The 17631-nt window shown below is 32.6% G+C and overlaps 2 protein-coding genes across 5 annotated transcripts; both read left to right on the top strand.

Annotated features, from left to right (window-relative positions):
- The first annotated feature begins 390 nt into the window (after positions 1 to 390).
- On the top strand, positions 391 to 7016 carry LOC146935304 (187-kDa microtubule-associated protein AIR9-like). 3 transcript variants are annotated; one of them, XM_085750487.1, is made up of 7 exons: positions 391 to 509; positions 3764 to 3924; positions 4520 to 4704; positions 4833 to 4950; positions 5239 to 5283; positions 5367 to 5414; positions 6638 to 7016. In XM_085750487.1, the coding sequence occupies exons 2-6, from the start codon at positions 3774 to 3776 to the stop codon at positions 5375 to 5377; spliced, it is 510 nt and encodes a 169-aa protein (XP_085606613.1). In that variant the 5' UTR covers positions 391 to 509; positions 3764 to 3773; the 3' UTR covers positions 5378 to 5414; positions 6638 to 7016. The 3 variants fall into 3 exon arrangements, with proteins under 3 accessions (XP_085606613.1, XP_085606611.1, XP_085606614.1); XM_085750485.1 differs by having other exon boundaries at positions 5239 to 5289; XM_085750488.1 differs by lacking the exon at positions 5239 to 5283.
- Positions 7017 to 11953: 4937 nt separating this feature from the next.
- On the top strand, positions 11954 to 16399 carry LOC146935303 (serine/threonine-protein kinase D6PKL1-like). 2 transcript variants are annotated; one of them, XM_085750483.1, is made up of 3 exons: positions 11954 to 12395; positions 12887 to 14622; positions 15355 to 16399. In XM_085750483.1, the coding sequence occupies exons 2-3, from the start codon at positions 13064 to 13066 to the stop codon at positions 16202 to 16204; spliced, it is 2409 nt and encodes an 802-aa protein (XP_085606609.1). In that variant the 5' UTR covers positions 11954 to 12395; positions 12887 to 13063; the 3' UTR covers positions 16205 to 16399. The 2 variants fall into 2 exon arrangements, with proteins under 2 accessions (XP_085606609.1, XP_085606610.1); XM_085750484.1 differs by having other exon boundaries at positions 12038 to 12395; positions 12917 to 14622.
- The last annotated feature ends 1232 nt before the right edge of the window (positions 16400 to 17631 follow it).

Raw genomic sequence — 17631 nt, 5'->3', positions numbered from 1 at the left:
TAAATTGTATAAAAATTAATGGTTATTACGAAATTTAATTAAATTATTTTAATATCAATCACTTTAATCAAATCGCATTTTTATCATTTGATATATATCAATTATTTGATCTCTTTGACATTAAAATATTTAATTATTTGTTTTATTTTAATCTCTGAATTTAAATATTTTAATTTAATATAGTTGACATAAATTTGTATTATTTGAATTCAAAATGTTTGATTTTTAATTTGATTTAAAATATTAGAATTGAAATTGAATTTGAATTTGAAAAATTTTCTTTTATTCATAAACATAAAAATTAAATACAAATTTGTGAAGATAAATGTGATGAGAGTATTTGTAAAAAAACTTTCATAAATACATTTGAGAAAAACACTCTCAAATTTCATACACTTCAGAAAAACATTCTCTCTCATTTCTGGTGGAGACCGCTTGCTTCCTCCACCACTCTAGCCAACGCCGCCGTGCCTGCTGCTACCACCACTTTCTCTAGCCAACGCTCAACAGTATGCTTTCTCCTTCACTCTCTCGATTCCTTTCCCTGTCGAGTTTTGGTTTTTTGCACTTTCCTTTCTCTTAGGCATTCTTCAAATGATTACAGTAGAATCACTGTTCAGATCTCATTCTACAAACCCTAAGATATTGTTTTCTTTTGAATTTTCTGTTTACGATCAATCGAGTACTATTATTTAGGTGATTATTCTCGAATATGGAATTTTCTGTTTGCTAATTTTGGTGATTATTGAGAATGGATTATCATTCAGGCCTAATTGCACATTTTGCTAATATTCAATGTGTACCTATGAAGCACGGATACAGACACGGACACCGGACACGACACGGACACTAACATGTCGACACCGCTAATAATTTGAGAAAATCAGATAATTGAGTGTAACTACAAGTGTCGGTGTCGTGTCGGTGTCGGACACAACACGTGTCCGACACACCGGGACACGCCTAACCTGAGGAGTGTCCATGCTTCATAGATGTGTACTAATTTTGATGTGTATAGTCTGGTGTTAAACTCTGTTAGTTTTTGAGTATTACTTTTTGCTTATTGTGTATAATAGCACTGTTCAGCGTGTAAGTGTGGCGAAAATATAATGTAGTTGAGTCTAGTAAATGCTTGCTAATGTAATGACAAAACCACTGATTCATATTGAATTCTGGAATTGAACTATTTTTCTATAACATTAGACAAAAGATAGACTTACAGGTTATGAACATTGTGAAAATTAATGCAATGAACTTTGGAACTATATTTATGTAAAAAAATCTAGATCAGTTCTTTGTGCACTGTTTTTACTGTTATCTAATTACAATTCATCACATGGACCGTGTATCTTATAGCATAAACTGAATAGTTTTGGAAATGCAAGATACATTAGACTGATATATTATACTATAAATGAATAGCCAAAGCAACTAACATTAGACCGATATATTATACTATATATGGTTCTGTGTTTTAAATAATGCAAGATAGCGAAATTTACAATGTGTCTTGTTGTGAGCAGGAATGCCAAAAAGTCAAATCCCATAACAATAGTTTGCCATGACCACTGCAAATATAAGTTGTAAAAGATACTTTAGTCAACTTCGCAAGTATTTACACTAGCAGTAGCAGCACAAAATTTAAAAGTTGCCCATTATACTCTCTTCAAGGGAAAAAAAAAACTTTGGAATATGATTCCCTATTATAATTATAATACGAAAACAAAGCATGTATGAAAAAAATAGCCATCCTTCACTTAGCAATCATAGGGTGCAAGGGAAATGATAATCTATCTATATATTCCTATGAAAAGCTTGTGGTAGGAAGCATAAGAGAAAAATAGAATTTACTTAATTTAGAAATCAATTTGGAAAAAAGTAACTGTCACATGAACAAAGGTTCTATATATACTAACTTTTGGAACAAAGTATATATCACAAAGATAAGGATAAATGGATTAACTTGTCTTATTTGCAATTGATCAAGTGGAAATAATTTTCTATAGAACTGTCACTTGAACAAAGGTTGCTAGAATTTTGACCTTGAAATTGTCATGAACCATATTTTAAAAGGATAGCCTCATAGGATTTTAAAACACTAAGGATATGTTTGGTTGAGCCGTTGGTTTCCACGTTTATAATTGTTGAGCCATTGGATCCGGCTCAACAAGGTCAACCATATCTATGTATACATAACAAGAAAAAAATTGTAAACAAAAAACTCATTATAGTGTAAACAAATACATTTAAATACCAAGCAAATGTATAAACCAATGCATTAAAATAATAAACTGTGTTAAAAAAAGCATTATATAGTAAATGGGTATTGTACATAGTAGAGAATTTTTTGAAAGTCTGACCACATGTGCAGTAGAGTGTGGAGGTCCAAATTACTCATACTTACCTTGTTGTTTCATCTAAAGCCTTGGAAAAGAATAGTTTCAGCACATTCCCTTTCAACAGTTCAAACATTTAGACTGATTGATCCAAGACACAATATTAAAGTCTTTCATATAACAATGTGATTAACTAATTTAGCTTGTGTTTAGTTCGGTGTTTCTAACCTCAACAATTATAAACGTGGAAACCAACGGCTCAACCAAACATATCCTTAGTGTTTTAAAATCCTATGAGGCTATCCTTTTAAAATATGGTTCATGACAATTTCAAGGTCAAAATTCTAGCAACCTTTGTTCAAGTGACAGTTCTATAGAAAATTATTTCCACTTGATTAGTTGCAAATAAGACAAGTTAATCCATTTATCCCTATCTCTGTGATATATACTTTGTTCCAAAAGTTAGTATATATAGCAACCTTGTTCATGTGACTGTTACTTTTCTCCACCTTGTTCATACTGTTACTTTTGGTAGGGTGCACAAAATTTACAGAAATAAAAGGATCAAACTTTTCATTGAATATGACAGAACTCTAAAAAATTATCCAGAAACAAAATGAGAGAGGAAGAAGTAAGGTTTACCTTCTAAATGATTGCAATTGAGTGAAGATTGACGCTATTTGTTCTATTGATTGTGATGAAAACACACAAAAATTGGCCAAAAAACGCAAGGTATAGAACAATATTGAAGCTGAGTGCACAATAGAAAATAACTGCTAAAAAACTGCACTCTTTTATGTATAACAACGTGGAGTACGGTATGTATATACCGGAGGTGTAAAATAGAAATCTCAAAATGTTCCTCCGGAACATAACTACCGAATGTGCTTTGTCATGTGAATGTCGATTAGATGAATTATGCTTGGTTTGTGCATTGTGGTTTCTTTATACAATTCTGCTTACAAAGTCACTATTTTATTTTATAGGATCAACAAAAAATTTCCTTAGAATTGGGAATTGAAACTTTGTTATGATTGGATTTGGATTTGGAATTTTGTTTGTTATGAACTAGTTGTATTTATTTAGATTGGAATTAGAATTTTGCTATAAACACTTTTTTTGTTAGTTAGAATTGAAATTGGAATTTTGGAATGTTAGTTTTTAGTTACTGAATTGGAATGTATTAACTACATAGAATTGGAATGTTAATTACTAGAATTGAAATTGGAATTTTGGAATGTTAGTTCTTTGAAATTTTAGCCACACATAGACTGAGGATGTGTTTGGATTGTGGGTTTAGGAGGGGAAGGGAGGGGAGGGTTTACTTTTCTTTTCTAAACCCTACACGGGACCGTAACGTTTTCTTACTTTCTATTCTTCCATCCATTCCATTTGAACTCAGTTTTTTTTGGTTGTTTCTTTCTCAGTTGCATACATATGGATCAGGAGGAACATGAAATTGTTGTGAACAGAGGTGGGAAATCATTCCGTGTTAAAGTGAAGGGTAGCATGACCTTTGATCAATTGGAAGCAAAGATTAGTCGGGAATTCGACATCCCACTAGAAGATCAACATGTCGCAATTTTGAGTAAGAGACTTAAACAAATTCTACTATACTATTAAATAAATCTTATGCATGTATCCTTTCTGTTTAATTGTTAATTTGATGTTCCTTTGTAAAAAAAATTAAAACGAGTTTGGTTAACATTTATAGAATTTATTTGTATCATTAGTAATATGATTGCCACTCTTTGTTATTGTAATGGTGTTATGTTATTTTTCAAGCTATTTGAACTGTTTGTGTAAAAGCAAGTCCTTAAATGTCATTAAGTTTTTTAAACATGTTTTAAAACTAAACTTTGGGTTATCTTGGAATACGCCTGTTTCAATGGTTCACTGATCCCGCTCTATTTTGCCTATAAAAAAAAATGGTTCACTAATCTGAATTTTAGGAAGTGTCCTTTTTTTTTTTTTGTCAAGTACCCTAGTGGCTAGAAATTCACTTTTTAAAGAAAATGCTGACATTTTTGGATCAGAAATTCTGCGTGTTACAACAATCTTGGGGAATATGCATTAGTTTTAGGTCATAGTGAGCAAAGTTTAGTTAACATTTAAGTTTGACCAAAATGTTTGTTGGGGATAATTTTCGGTCATGTGTTTATAATGCTTCGTCTCAATTTCAGGCGAGCCAACAGTAACAAATGTCAACATAAATGGTGATCTACGAGTGAGGGCAAAAGTCTGGGTCACTGGTACTGTAATTGGAGGAACTGATGGATCTAGTAGAGTTCAGTGGTACAAATCACATTCGTCAACACTGGATGAAAGCAATCTTGAAGTATTAAGTACTTCTACAGCAGTTGCTAAAGTGGGTGGTTTGTTCTTTTGTCCATAGGAGTTATGCTTGTTTCCCATTGAATTGCACCATTATTTTTCCATGTATAGGCTCCTCTATGCACTAACTTCCATTTTATTGTTTCGTTTTGATCTGGTTAGGTTTTCCGCATTCCTCCTAAAGCTGTTGGCTGTTACATTGTTGCAAAATTTACACCAATGTCTCCTGATGGTCGTGCTGGTGAACCAACATTTGTAATATCTGATAGAACAATTGAGTGTAGGTTTACTCGTCTCTTTGCACTGCCCTTTTCTCTTTTTATGTCATATATATAACCAATGATATAAAGACATAATCTATTCATGTGTTTGAGATGGCGTTGGGAAACAATCTTTTTAAGTTCTCATAAATATTTGTTGCATTAGCAATGGATGTGCTTTAGAGTGTGGGCCAATGCTAAACCAAACACACCATATATTGACTGATTCCTTAAAGTATCAATATAATTTCTTCTCCAAATCAAAATCTGTGGGAGTTTGATATAAAAACTTTGTATCTCTTTTGCAGCTCTTCCCCCAAACTTGAATTTCTTAGAAATCACTGGAAATTACCGTGAGGGTGGAATAATTGTCGATGTATCATTTCTATTTAATTGTCATGTATTTCTATAACATCATCACTGGTTTCTCTTTCAGGTCGAGAATGAAAATCATTGTCAGCAGTGTCTCCTGTTGTAAAACAAGGTGTCTCTCTTTTCTTATAGCAAACATGCAATGGATTTACCATTTGAAAATTGAAATTGATTTTTTTCTGAAAAAATTGGAGTTCTTGTGCTATCTAATGCAAAAGCAGTGTTTTAACATTATGAACATTTCTTTTTCTTTTATGATTGATTCTATCCTGCATTTTTGTCATGATTTCTGCCTTGCCCTAAATATTATATGTGCATTCTTAGGGATTCCTAAAATACACAAGCTGGACGGGATGGTTATTTTTCTTATCAAATTAAGGAGGTTATAAAACGTTTCTAAAAATGAATTAAGTGTGATTGAAATGAAAATAACAACTTGTCACAACTCATTAACCATCCACTAAACATATAATAAACATTCTTGAACGTTATTAACTATGATTATCAGGTGTAAGTTCGAACACAATTTGATTAATGGATATGATGTTTATTTGAACAATTGAAAATCATGTATATTTGAACACTATTTGGATGGTTAATGGATTTAATGTATATTTAAACTTCTGAAAATTTGTGGTTAATGATTTGCTTTCTCCTCTAAATTAAATTGCTTTCTTTAGAGGAGTCAAGTGCAGGACATTATGGCATATCGTTTTCTAAGGAAACTTCTTTTTTGTTGTGATCAAGTTGTTATGCCATTGTTAGTAATTAACCTGATTTCAAACAAGATTTTAATAAACATGTCTGCCAGCTCTCCAGTTTAGTCCCTGCTATAGTTATTAAATTAATAACAGTATGACCATCGGCCTCAGTAGCTTTGCATATCATTTAATATGGAATTTGGAGACTAGAGAGATGCTTGATTGTTAAGTATATGTGGATGACAAAGTGATCAGTGGTTTTAAGTTCTTTTTACTTTGGTGCTCTAAAGTACTTTATAGCCATTCAAGTTGCAAATTTAGGGAGGTGTCTCTCTTATCTCAGAGGAAACACGCAATGGATTTACCATTTGAAAATTGAATTTTTCCGAAAAAATTGGGGTTCTTGTGCTATCTAATGCAAAAATTATTTTTTAACATTATTATGAAAATTTCTTATGCTATCTAGTTGCACCTTTACCTTTTTTCCAACTACAGAAATTCGTGGTAGTTATGCCCCTCCTTTTCATGTAAAGTTTGGGTGACATATGTAACACATTTTCCTCATCAGCTATGTAATGTCATTGCCAAATTACTGTATCCTTGCTTTACTTATGTTGTTATTTGAATGTATCAGGTGGACCAGCTTTTCAGAAATGATCAACACCGTCTAAAAATAGTAGTGGATAGTTAGAATGAATCTGACTTGATGGTGCAGTTCCGACACATTCGGGATGTTATTTTTTTGTTATTAGAGGACTTGCTCTACTTCCCTAATCCCCTTCTCAAGATAGAGACATAATTTTTCTAATTGGAACATTGTATAGTCTAATTTGATTTGGGAAACCAAGTTTCGGAAACTGTTATCTCAATGTTTGCTTGCCCGCCAAGTATTGTTTGACATCACGGTTTTTTTTTTTTTTAAGGGTTGACATCAGTTACCGATGCTATAAATAGAGTTGTGAGTAACATGAGATAATTACTACTTTGAAGTTTCACATTAAGAATTGCATGCATATTGAGTCGTTTAAGAATGGTATTATATAATTGAAATCAATTTCAGTGGATTCTCCCATCCACCAAGAGTTCCATTCCACATGTTCAATGAAATGTCGGTTAGTTATGGTTTTGCACATGACCAAATGAATATTCTTAAACTTTCTACTCAACTTAAGAAATAAGTGTGTACAAGAATCCGTTTGGACTCTATGGAGGGGAGAATCCACTAAAATTGGTTGGATTTTAGTTGGATTTGCACACGACCAAATGAATTTCTTAAATTTCTTAAACAAAGTATATAAATCGACTACCTTTGAATATTATAGCTTCACTACTGGTTAGCATGTCGCTTGTTTTTTTGACGAAGGTTGGCATGTGACTTCACGAGCCATAAAATAAAATGAATTATATAATTATTTAGCCTAAAATATGTGCTAAGGAGGGCTAACACAATGGTGGTTTTAGATAAATAAAAAACTAAAGATAAAAATTAGTAATTTAATTATAATTTTAGATGAATAAAAGCTTAAAAATATTCAACAGGGACTAAAACAAAATATTCAATGATTTAAATATAAAATATAGGGTTAAATATGTTTTTAGTCCCCACAAAATCACACATTTTCAAGTTCAATCTCTATAAAATTTTAATGATGGTTTTAGTCCTCTATAATATTGAAGTTTGTAAGAATAATCTTTACTTTAAAAACTTTTTACAAAAAATGGATACCTTTGGTCCTCCAAAATAGTTCCTATAAAATACAAAAAGGGACTAACAGTGGATAATTTTTTTAAAAAATTAAATTTAAAAGCTTATAATTTTGTAGGGACTAAAATTATATTTAACCCTAAAATCTGAGGTTAAATAATTTTTCATATAGAAACTAAATTTAAATTATTATGAACTTTTTTTTCATAGATTTTCTTTCTTTAAGATAACTTTATTCAAGACCCGTCAGTAGAGATCTGTTTGAGACGAAATTCGAATTTTAATCTATCATATTATAGTATACTAGCAAATTCAATTAGACCAAACTCTGGTTAATGATGATGAATTTATAAGACTACAAACATAATTTCTTTTCTAGAAAAATTATGCGTAGCTCTCATTCATTTCGTAGCCATCATCACAATATATTATGCTCCATGAATGATGGCCCCTTCTCAATAGCAAGCCTTTCCTTGTATTCTATTATTTGTCCTTTTTGAAAAAAAACTACACAAAGAAGGAAAAGAGAAAGGTTCTTTGTATCCTTCGGTTTGGTTTGTGTCTTTGGTCTTATTTACCAGCAATGCATCATTATTACTCACACAAGTAAAAGCATTGCCTTTCATTGTTTTGGCATCATGACATTAAGTTCTAAGCTTTCAAAATTCAACAAGTGCCAACCAAAGGTTACAAATTTTAGTTATTTCTCGTGTGTTTGAACCTTTATATCACATGTCATATGCCCTTTTCATTAATAAACTTTCAAAGGGTTTAATTAAATTGCAACACTTTCTTAGCGGGGTTCATGAATTTGGTAGTTCTGTTGTCAATGGCAATCCACGTGAAAGCTTCCATAATTTAGTGCATGAAACAAGTCCATTATTATCATTTTAATTCCATTGAATGTGATCACCACATTTGGGAAGGACATCCATTGAAATTTTGATGCAATTGTAGGATCACAAATGTGAATGATTGTTTCTTTGTTTGTCTTATTAACGAGTATTAAGGGTCTTATATAGATAAGACATGGATATGAATTCATATGTAAAAGAAGTCTTTACCATACAAACCGATTTTATAGTGTTGAGTTTTAGGCTCAGTCTATATTCTAATATGGTAATTCATCCAAAATTGAGGGGACCACCTGTTATCAAGTCACTATTATTGGATCACTCAATTCATACTCTAGATGTCCAATCTTAGATGTGAGCAGAGTGCGTTAAGAATCACACATTTGATAAAATAAGACATAACATGAGTTTACAAGTTTGGGCAATAGTCATCTTACAACCCAAAATTCTAAGCTAAAATTAACCCAAAATCCTCATCTTACAAGAGATAAGCCAAAATTCTAAAAACAAGTGTCATAAATATATTGCCCAAGAATTCAATACAAATAACTAAAGGAGGTTGAGTTTAGAAGAAGAGTTAAACTGTAATTTCAATTCTAAGAGAGATTCATATTTAGTATTCAACACACTTAGAGTAAGATTATTTATAGTGAAAAAAATCTATAAAAAAAAAAAAAAATCAATTAACATTAAACTTTACGTGAGAATACCATTTTTTTTTTAAAAGTGAGAGTCCAATTTAAACACTAGTCAATATAATAACTATATTATTTTCTCATACAAACTTAACTTTTTTATCCTTTAATCAAATATCCTAAAAACACCAAGTATTCTCACTTTTCTAATGATAAAAGTTAAGATGTGTTGGACTGACGGCTAACTTTACCTTATGTTTCAAAGATTGTTGACAATTATATTTAGAAAAATGCTCTTCTCCCAACAAAAAATGCTTACTCTCAATCAAATTTACCAAAATACCTCTGCGTGAGTTACCTCACGCAGGTGTTAAACATGAAAAAACATCCGTTTGAGTTAACTCACGCTGGGTATAACACACACTTGAGTTAACTCACGGAGGTGTTAAACATGAAAAAACACCCGCTTCACACTGGGTATAACACATGCATGAGTTAACTCATATAGGAGTATTTTTGGAACTTTAGTTGGAAGTGAGCAAAACTTGTTGGGAGAAGAGCATTTTTCTAATATTTATAGATTATCTCCTAACGATACATTTACAACTATAGTAATGAGATGTCTAACTAGCTTTCTTTAAAAATAAAATAAACAAAGATGACTAACTAAAAGAAAACTAATACAATTGCTCCCTAGTTTACAAACAATGTATACAACTTGAGTCTTTGAAGAGTGTTTTTTTCTTCAATGTCTCATATTTAATTCTTTTTAGTATCAATTTTAATAGGCTAGTTTAACTTCTTTAAAAGAAACGTATACCACCTATTTTTGTTAAATATGGTTTGCCTTTATAAAATATTGTCTAGTATCAAGTTAATCTCTACAACAAATCTAATCTATATTTAGTCCCTCATTTGATAATTTTGGTGAAAAAGCAATTGTTGAAAATATTCAAACCTAGAAAAAAGTTGTAGGAACTAAATTAAAAAAAGAAAGTATTTTATAAAAATTAACATATTTAACCATTCTCTTAAATGTGTAACGTATGAGACAAGCATAAGGACCATAAAGATCAAAATCTTTAGGTAAACTAGCATGGACAGAACTGAACAAACAAATGCAATACAAGATAGGTTATTGCTTTCCCCTAAAATTGTACAATAATTCTTCTTCACATAAAATCCAAGCCGACAAGGTCATTTTGCACATCAAAGATGAAGACGAGGACCACATTATTATTAAACACTACACCAAAGGATTTTTAAAAGCCACATTAATTCTCACCTAGCAAACTCACAACAACTTTATACATTCACAACCGTATTTTTTTTGTCAACCCGCAGTAGTTAGGGACTCATTCCTTGCAGTAAAATTATCATATAGTTACATGTGATAATCAATCTCGAATATCGATTTGAGACCGATAAGTTTAGATTATACAATAAGTGAATCAATTGTAAGTGATCTCAACGATATGAGAACAAACAATCGAGATATGTAAATGTGTTGCACATTTATAGTAGAGAATGCAAACCGTTAATTAGGGTTTTAAGATCCCTATTGAAACCTTAGATTACGCCCACAAACTTCTACACTTTCGGTTAGGATTAACCTACATTTTAGGTTTAGTATGTAACAATTGAAGTTTTTCATCCTATCCAAAAACAATTTTGGTTGAAATCACACATTGATCTTTCTACTCCAAGACTTGCACAAGGGTAAGACCACAAAAATACTTATTTTATGCATTACATAGAGAGACTCACGCTTAATATTTTGACATATATCTCATTATTTTATTAGGCCTCATCCAAAAGAGTTTTGTTATTGGAAGATAAGTTTATTGACACGATAGACAGACACTAACCAAAAAAGCAAAATATGGAAACCAAAGTATGGGTATCCCAACCGTATATTATACGGTGTTCGGTGTCCTTTTTGTGTTCGAAAATCATTTCTCCATTTAAAATGGGGTTCACATTTTTTTATTTATTTTGAGTTGGCTTTAAACTTTTAAGTATACTCTATCTACGGTAAATCTATACTTAAAAATTATTCAAAATCTAAAAATATAAAGGAGAATGCTAACTAGTGCATCATGGACATTGATTAAGCAATCAAAATAAGTAAGTTTTTATTAAAAATGAGTGCAATTCTTACTTGATCAAAAGTAACAACTTACATTTTCAAGACAGAGTTTCTATCTATGGATTCCTTAATCAATGTTTCTGAGACACTTGTTAACAAGATCCAAATACAAATTAGATTCTTTGCTTTTCTCTCTTAATTATATTTTTATTTTTTAATGAAGAGAGTAAGATTAAGAGATAGATAAATACAACTCTGGTCTTTATTATAACAAAAAGTTCAATTTTTATATTCATTTAAGGAAAATGCTACTTCTCAATAAAAATAGTTTCAAGAATTTTTCAAGAAATAGTTGGCAAATTTTAATTGGATGATTTATTTGTCCACTTCCTATTTTTCAGCCACACCTCCTTGAATTGTGGCAAATAGTGCATTGTGATTGGCTATTCTTTATTCTTGAAGAATTCTTGATGTTATTTTTCTAGAGATATAGCATTGCTCTTCATTTAAATAACTAGATCAAAATTTATTGAATAAAACCAAAAAATGAAATTTTTCTTTTAATAGAGTTCAAAAAGATAGTAAAAAAGTTGATGATTGAAAACCCATGTATTCCTAAAAAAAAAAAAAAAAACTCATCGACATAGATACACTTAGATGCCCCTCTGTGTGTCTGTCGTGTATGTGTGCCTCTGGAACACAACATCATGTCATGTGTTACATTAATGTTGGTGTAACAGTTTAGCTACACACACAACACAAACACTAATGAAAAACAAGAAAGAAAAATATAGAGTAGGTGTAGTGTAATGTGCTTGTAGCAACCGCAGTTACACTATTTTACTTGTACTTTGAGTTGACTGTGCCTCTCTCTCTCTCTCTCATTCTTCTTGTGATTTTCATTTCACACCTTTTATGTTTTTCTCTTTCCTCATTCACTATCCCTCCATCTCTCTCTGTCTTTTACACTCAAACTTCAAACTTCTAACCCTAGGAATACCCTCTTCAATATTTCAACCTTCCCCTCTAAGCTTATTATTTTCCATTTTCATATTTTCTATTTTTGGTTCTTTCAGTTTTCCCTCACATTCCTTTGGATTTTGTTTCAGGTAATGTTTTTCTTCAACCCCTTTTTTCCCTGCTTAATAATTAATTAACTTGTTTTGTATTTTCTTTTTATTTATTTATTTTGTTTTTGAGGTGTTTGCTGGGTTAATTCTTTTATTTTTTGGTTATATATTTCCAAGTTAATTGTAAAGCTAAAAGTCTTTTTTTTTTGTGTTTATAGCTACCCTTTTATAATTGATGGATTAAGTTTCAAGCTTGCTATTAATTATGATCCATGGTGACTATAATTATTCTCTAAAAGTATTTAATCTTTTAATTTTTTTTTTCCTATTTATTCAATCTGGATTTAAATTAATTCACTTGTAGCTATATAAAGTATATTTCAAATGTTTACTGAATAATATTCAAGATGAATTCATATAGACTATATAGATTCTACTGCATTAAATTATAACTATCTAACCTCTTCAGTTGGACTGAAATTCTTATCTTAACTAAATCTGAAATATTATTACTATTACTACAATTTCAGGTTTTGATGCTTGGTTTTACATTGTTAAAGGGATTCATGTCATTCACTCAATTCTGCTCAATCCGGAGGATGCTCCTTTGTGGATTTTGATTTCCTTGCAATTCTCTATGTGAGTCATCTTTATAATTGAGAAGATAGAGCTAAGTTATCGCTAGTTATTTTGCCGAATCATCAAATATGAATGCATCTAGCAATACATGTGAGATAGTGGAATACAGGGAAGAGATATTTCCCGAGTTCGAAACAGATGAAAAGCCTCAGAGTAGTTGTTCCTACAAATCAGGAAAAAGGTACTCGATTGAGGCTGATATTGATCGTCTTTTCAAGGCTATTGAGATTAAAAGTTCATCTAGAGGTCATAGTACTTCGCGGTCGCAACAGAGTTCTCTTAAAAGGCCGATTAAAGTTTGTCCGTCTCAGGCTTCTGGAATTGGCATCGCGGAGCCTGTTAGTTTAAAGCAGGCACTTAGAGGATTGTGCATCTCTCAGGCATCAGAAATGGCTGCATTGAAGAGAGTATCAAAGCAATGCAGCTCATCAAGAGTATCAGAGGTTGGCACGGTAAAGAAGTTGGTTGAAATCTCCCTAGTGCCAGAGATATCTACACTTTCCGGTAAATTTCCCGATGTAGCAATATCAAGTTCAAGTGCTAATCATTCTATTCCTGTGGTCAATGCAACAAGCTTAACAGAAATGACAACTAGGTTTGTGTCCCAAGATCAAATTGTTCCTCTTTCACCTGAGGTTGAAGCTGGCAAGCAAACGCTACGAACCGAGGAAGTGCTAGAGGTCAGAATGAATCCTGCTACGTCGAGTAAATCTTGTCTCAGTTCTTCAATGCCGGATAAGGACCGGGAGAAAAATTTTCATTGTGCATCTTGTCCACCTAGTTCTAGCAATGATAGTGGAGTGGGCAAAAACTCAAGCCTTAGCACATGTTTGGCAAAACCAATATTCAATAACATGAACTTCCTTAAGAAAAAGGTAAAGAAAGATCAATGTTCTGCCTCAAGCTGCGCTACTAGTAGTTTCAACAAGGAGAATGGAAATTCTGATCTTAAGCATGATATTAAAGAAAATGACGATAAACCATCTCCGTGCAGTTCAAATCATAGCATTGAAGTTAACTCAATTAATGTTAGTAGGGATTCAAGTAAACCTGGTTTTAGTTTGAATTTCAGTAAGAAAACTAAGTTTCTTGTTACAAAAGTTGACGAAAAATCAAGATCAAAGGAAAAGGGTGAGTTCTCTCAGAGCTCAAAAAGTAGCATGGGTGAGTATAGTACTAGTAGCACAAGTATCAGTGAAGAGAGCAATCTTAGTGGTTCGAGTCGCAGTGGCCAACGACCGCACATGTCAAAACACTCGAGATGGGAAGCTATTCGTGCGATTCAACAGCAGCATGGTAACCTAAATTTGAGGCACTTTAGGCTGATAAGGAAGCTTGGTAGTGGAGACATTGGAACCGTTTATCTTGCAGAACTAATTGGTACTAGTTGCCTTTTTGCACTGAAAGTTATGGACAATGAATTTTTGGCTAGCAGGAAGAAAACATTTAGAGTTCAAACTGAAAGAGAGATCCTTCAAATGTTGGATCATCCATTTCTTCCTACACTATATTCCCATATTACTACGACTAAGCTCTCTTGCTTGGTTATGGAGTATTGTCCAGGCGGTGATCTGCATGTGCTGCGACAGAAGCAAACGTACAAGAGCTTTTCGGAGCAAGCAGCTAGGTAGGGTTTATGGTATTTTCTAGTCTTGTTCATTACTTAAAGATATCTATTTGCTGTTTTGAAATTTAATCTTGCTTGGAAAGGGATGGAAGGTCATGGGAATCCCCAAGAGAATTAAATCACATAGAAAATTTCAAAATTGTATTGATTAATGTAGCCAAAATAATAGTCTTTATGTACCTACAACTCAGCAGGATGCTGATTAGGTATACTAGATTGATTTATATTATTTAAACATCTTATACATGATCATTAAACGTTGTAGAGTTCTTATTCAAGTATAAATGCTGGAGTAAATACCCAAATTAGTCCATAGAATTGAAGGACTGTATTGGCCTAGTTCTCCACGTTATCAGTATACCAAAATGATCTACAAAATTAGAAAACGTTAATCAAGTTTATCCCTCTGTTTGGATCTGTTAATACTTATATCCCTGACATTATTCCCGTAGTTTCAATTCACATTCGACATTACCAACTTAATGTCATTACAGTCCTTACAAATATTAAGGGACAACCCTGAATAACTTTTTGCAATATTAGAGATCATTTTGGAATATTGATAATGTGGAGGACTAAGTTGATACAATATTACAATTTCAAGGACCAAATTGGATATTTACCGATAAATGTTGTATTTTTCGATAAATGGTTTCCCTGGATGACAAACTAATGCAAGTCGATAACTTTCCAGTCATTTTCCTGACTAAAGTAATGTCATTGCATTTCCAGGTTTTATGTTGCTGAAGTTCTTCTTGCCCTTGAGTATTTGCACATGATGGGAGTTGTATATCGAGATCTAAAGCCGGAAAATATCCTAGTACGCGAAGATGGACATATTATGCTGACAGATTTTGACTTGTCACTCAGATGTTCTGTCAATCCAATGTTAGTCAAACCATCTTCACCCGATGCAGATGCCGCAAAGAAGACCTCCAATCCTTGCTCAGGGGATAGTTGCATACACCCTTTCTGTCTCCAACCGGATTGGCAAGTTTCCTGCTTTGCTCCTATTCTATTGTCTCCCGGGGCAAAATCTCGAAAGATGAAGGCTGACATAGCTGCTCAAGTTGGTCCACTTCCACAGCTTGTAGTTGAGCCTACCAATGCACGGTCTAACTCCTTCGTTGGAACATATGAATATCTTGCTCCGGAGATCATCAAAAGTGAGGGACATGGAAACGCTGTAGATTGGTGGACTTTCGGTATATTTTTGTTTGAGCTTTTATATGGAAAGACTCCCTTCAAAGGTCCATCAAATGATGATACATTATCAAATGTCGTGTCGGAGAGCCTGAAGTTTCCAGGTACTCCTATAGTCAGTTTTCATGCAAGAGATTTGATCAGGGGATTGTTGATAAAGGATCCTGAAAATCGATTAGGTTCGATAAAAGGTGCTGCAGAAATAAAACAGCATCCCTTCTTTGAAGGCCTCAACTGGGCTCTAATACGGTGTGCGGCACCACCGGAGCTCCCCAAGTTTCGCGATTTTGGAACTAGTGCTCCATCTATGGCTGCACAGAAGGAGAATGCAAATGATTTAGAGGATATAGATGATTGTGAAGAGTTTGAGCTTTTCTAGTTAAACTTTTGTTTGCTGCCCTTTTCAATCTGCTTCTTTTTCCCCTTTCTTCTTATGTTGGGAAGGGAATTAACTTGAAACTGACTTGGTTTCATAACCGGTTCTCATCCTTGTAACACTTAGAGTATAGCTTATAGCATAAATGTAATTTAAACAATGTGACAAACTTAAAGATTAGTATATGTTTATACTTAACTAGAAGTTGCAAATGGATTAAGGAAATACAACGATGACTTTGGCTTGTCTGTCAACCGTTTCAGCCAATTTTTCAAACAATGGACTGAACTAACTGATTAAACCAGCTGAATCGTGAACCTACCAGTTCACCGGTTGGTTTGATCTCATCAGTTGTATTATGGTCTGATTAAATCAGATTGAAGTGGTTGAACTGCAATTGGAACATGGTTGGTTCAATTGGTTTTTATTCTCTAGTACATTTTTACTTTTTACTTCTAAAATACCTTTTGTGTTTTTTATTATTTATTTGGCATCTGGTTCAACCATGGTTGAATCATTTGATCCATGACTGGGAGGCTGAAGGTCTCACCGGTTCAACTCTGGCCCGGATTTTAAAACATTGGTTTCAGCCTCTATGATAATAATGTCGATGGATATTTCTTTCTCTTTTTCGTTTCCATCTAGGGTCACGCTCCTTTTTTCTTTTTGTTGTTTGCAATAATATATTCTATTCATTTGTATACCTAATTGTCACAGTAACTATGCCAAATTTTATGTTTTTTAACATGAAAACAGGAAATGCAATTTACTTTTGTTTTGATAGTTATGTAATTCCTTGAGATAACCATTTCTAGGTCAATTTTAGCCACCTATTTTGATTCAACATGAACTAAATAGAGCTGGTTGTCTTATTCTGCCCTTACACCGCCATGATAAAGGTAACGTGATTTTTTTCAGCTGTTGTGACTTCAAATTTCTAAATAGACTAATGTAAATGCTGATGATACAGGTTAGTTGACATGCTCATGTTACAAGAAAAATGACCACACTGAAGTCCTTCATTGTTACCGATCACAATATGGTGCGGCAAGGATTTGTGAAGGTACTAAATTATAGGCTTAAATATGTTTTTCACCCTTGTAATATACTCATCTTTCGATTGGAATAATTGTGAAATGCTAACCAAGTTCTTTCCTTTGTCTGGATTTGTTATCAAATATATCTCTGATATTATTCACTTTGTTTCAAATTCATCCTTGATATTTCAAATTCATCCTTGATATTACCAACTGAATGTTGTTCTAGTCCTTAAAAATACCAAGGGCGGGAAAATTTGATTAAAATTTTGCAATTCCAGAAAACATTTTGGAATATCCATTATGTCAGGGACTAAATTGATACGGTCCTACAGTTTCATTGACCAAACTATGCAATTTCAGGGATTATTTTGGAATATCGATAATGTAACA

The sequence above is a fragment of the Medicago sativa genome, chromosome 3, assembly GCF_051527215.1.
Source record: "Medicago sativa cultivar Bolivia chromosome 3, Bolivia_mono, whole genome shotgun sequence".
NCBI classification, from domain to species: domain Eukaryota; kingdom Viridiplantae; phylum Streptophyta; class Magnoliopsida; order Fabales; family Fabaceae; genus Medicago; species Medicago sativa.
This window is presented reverse-complemented; position numbering and strand designations above follow the sequence as displayed.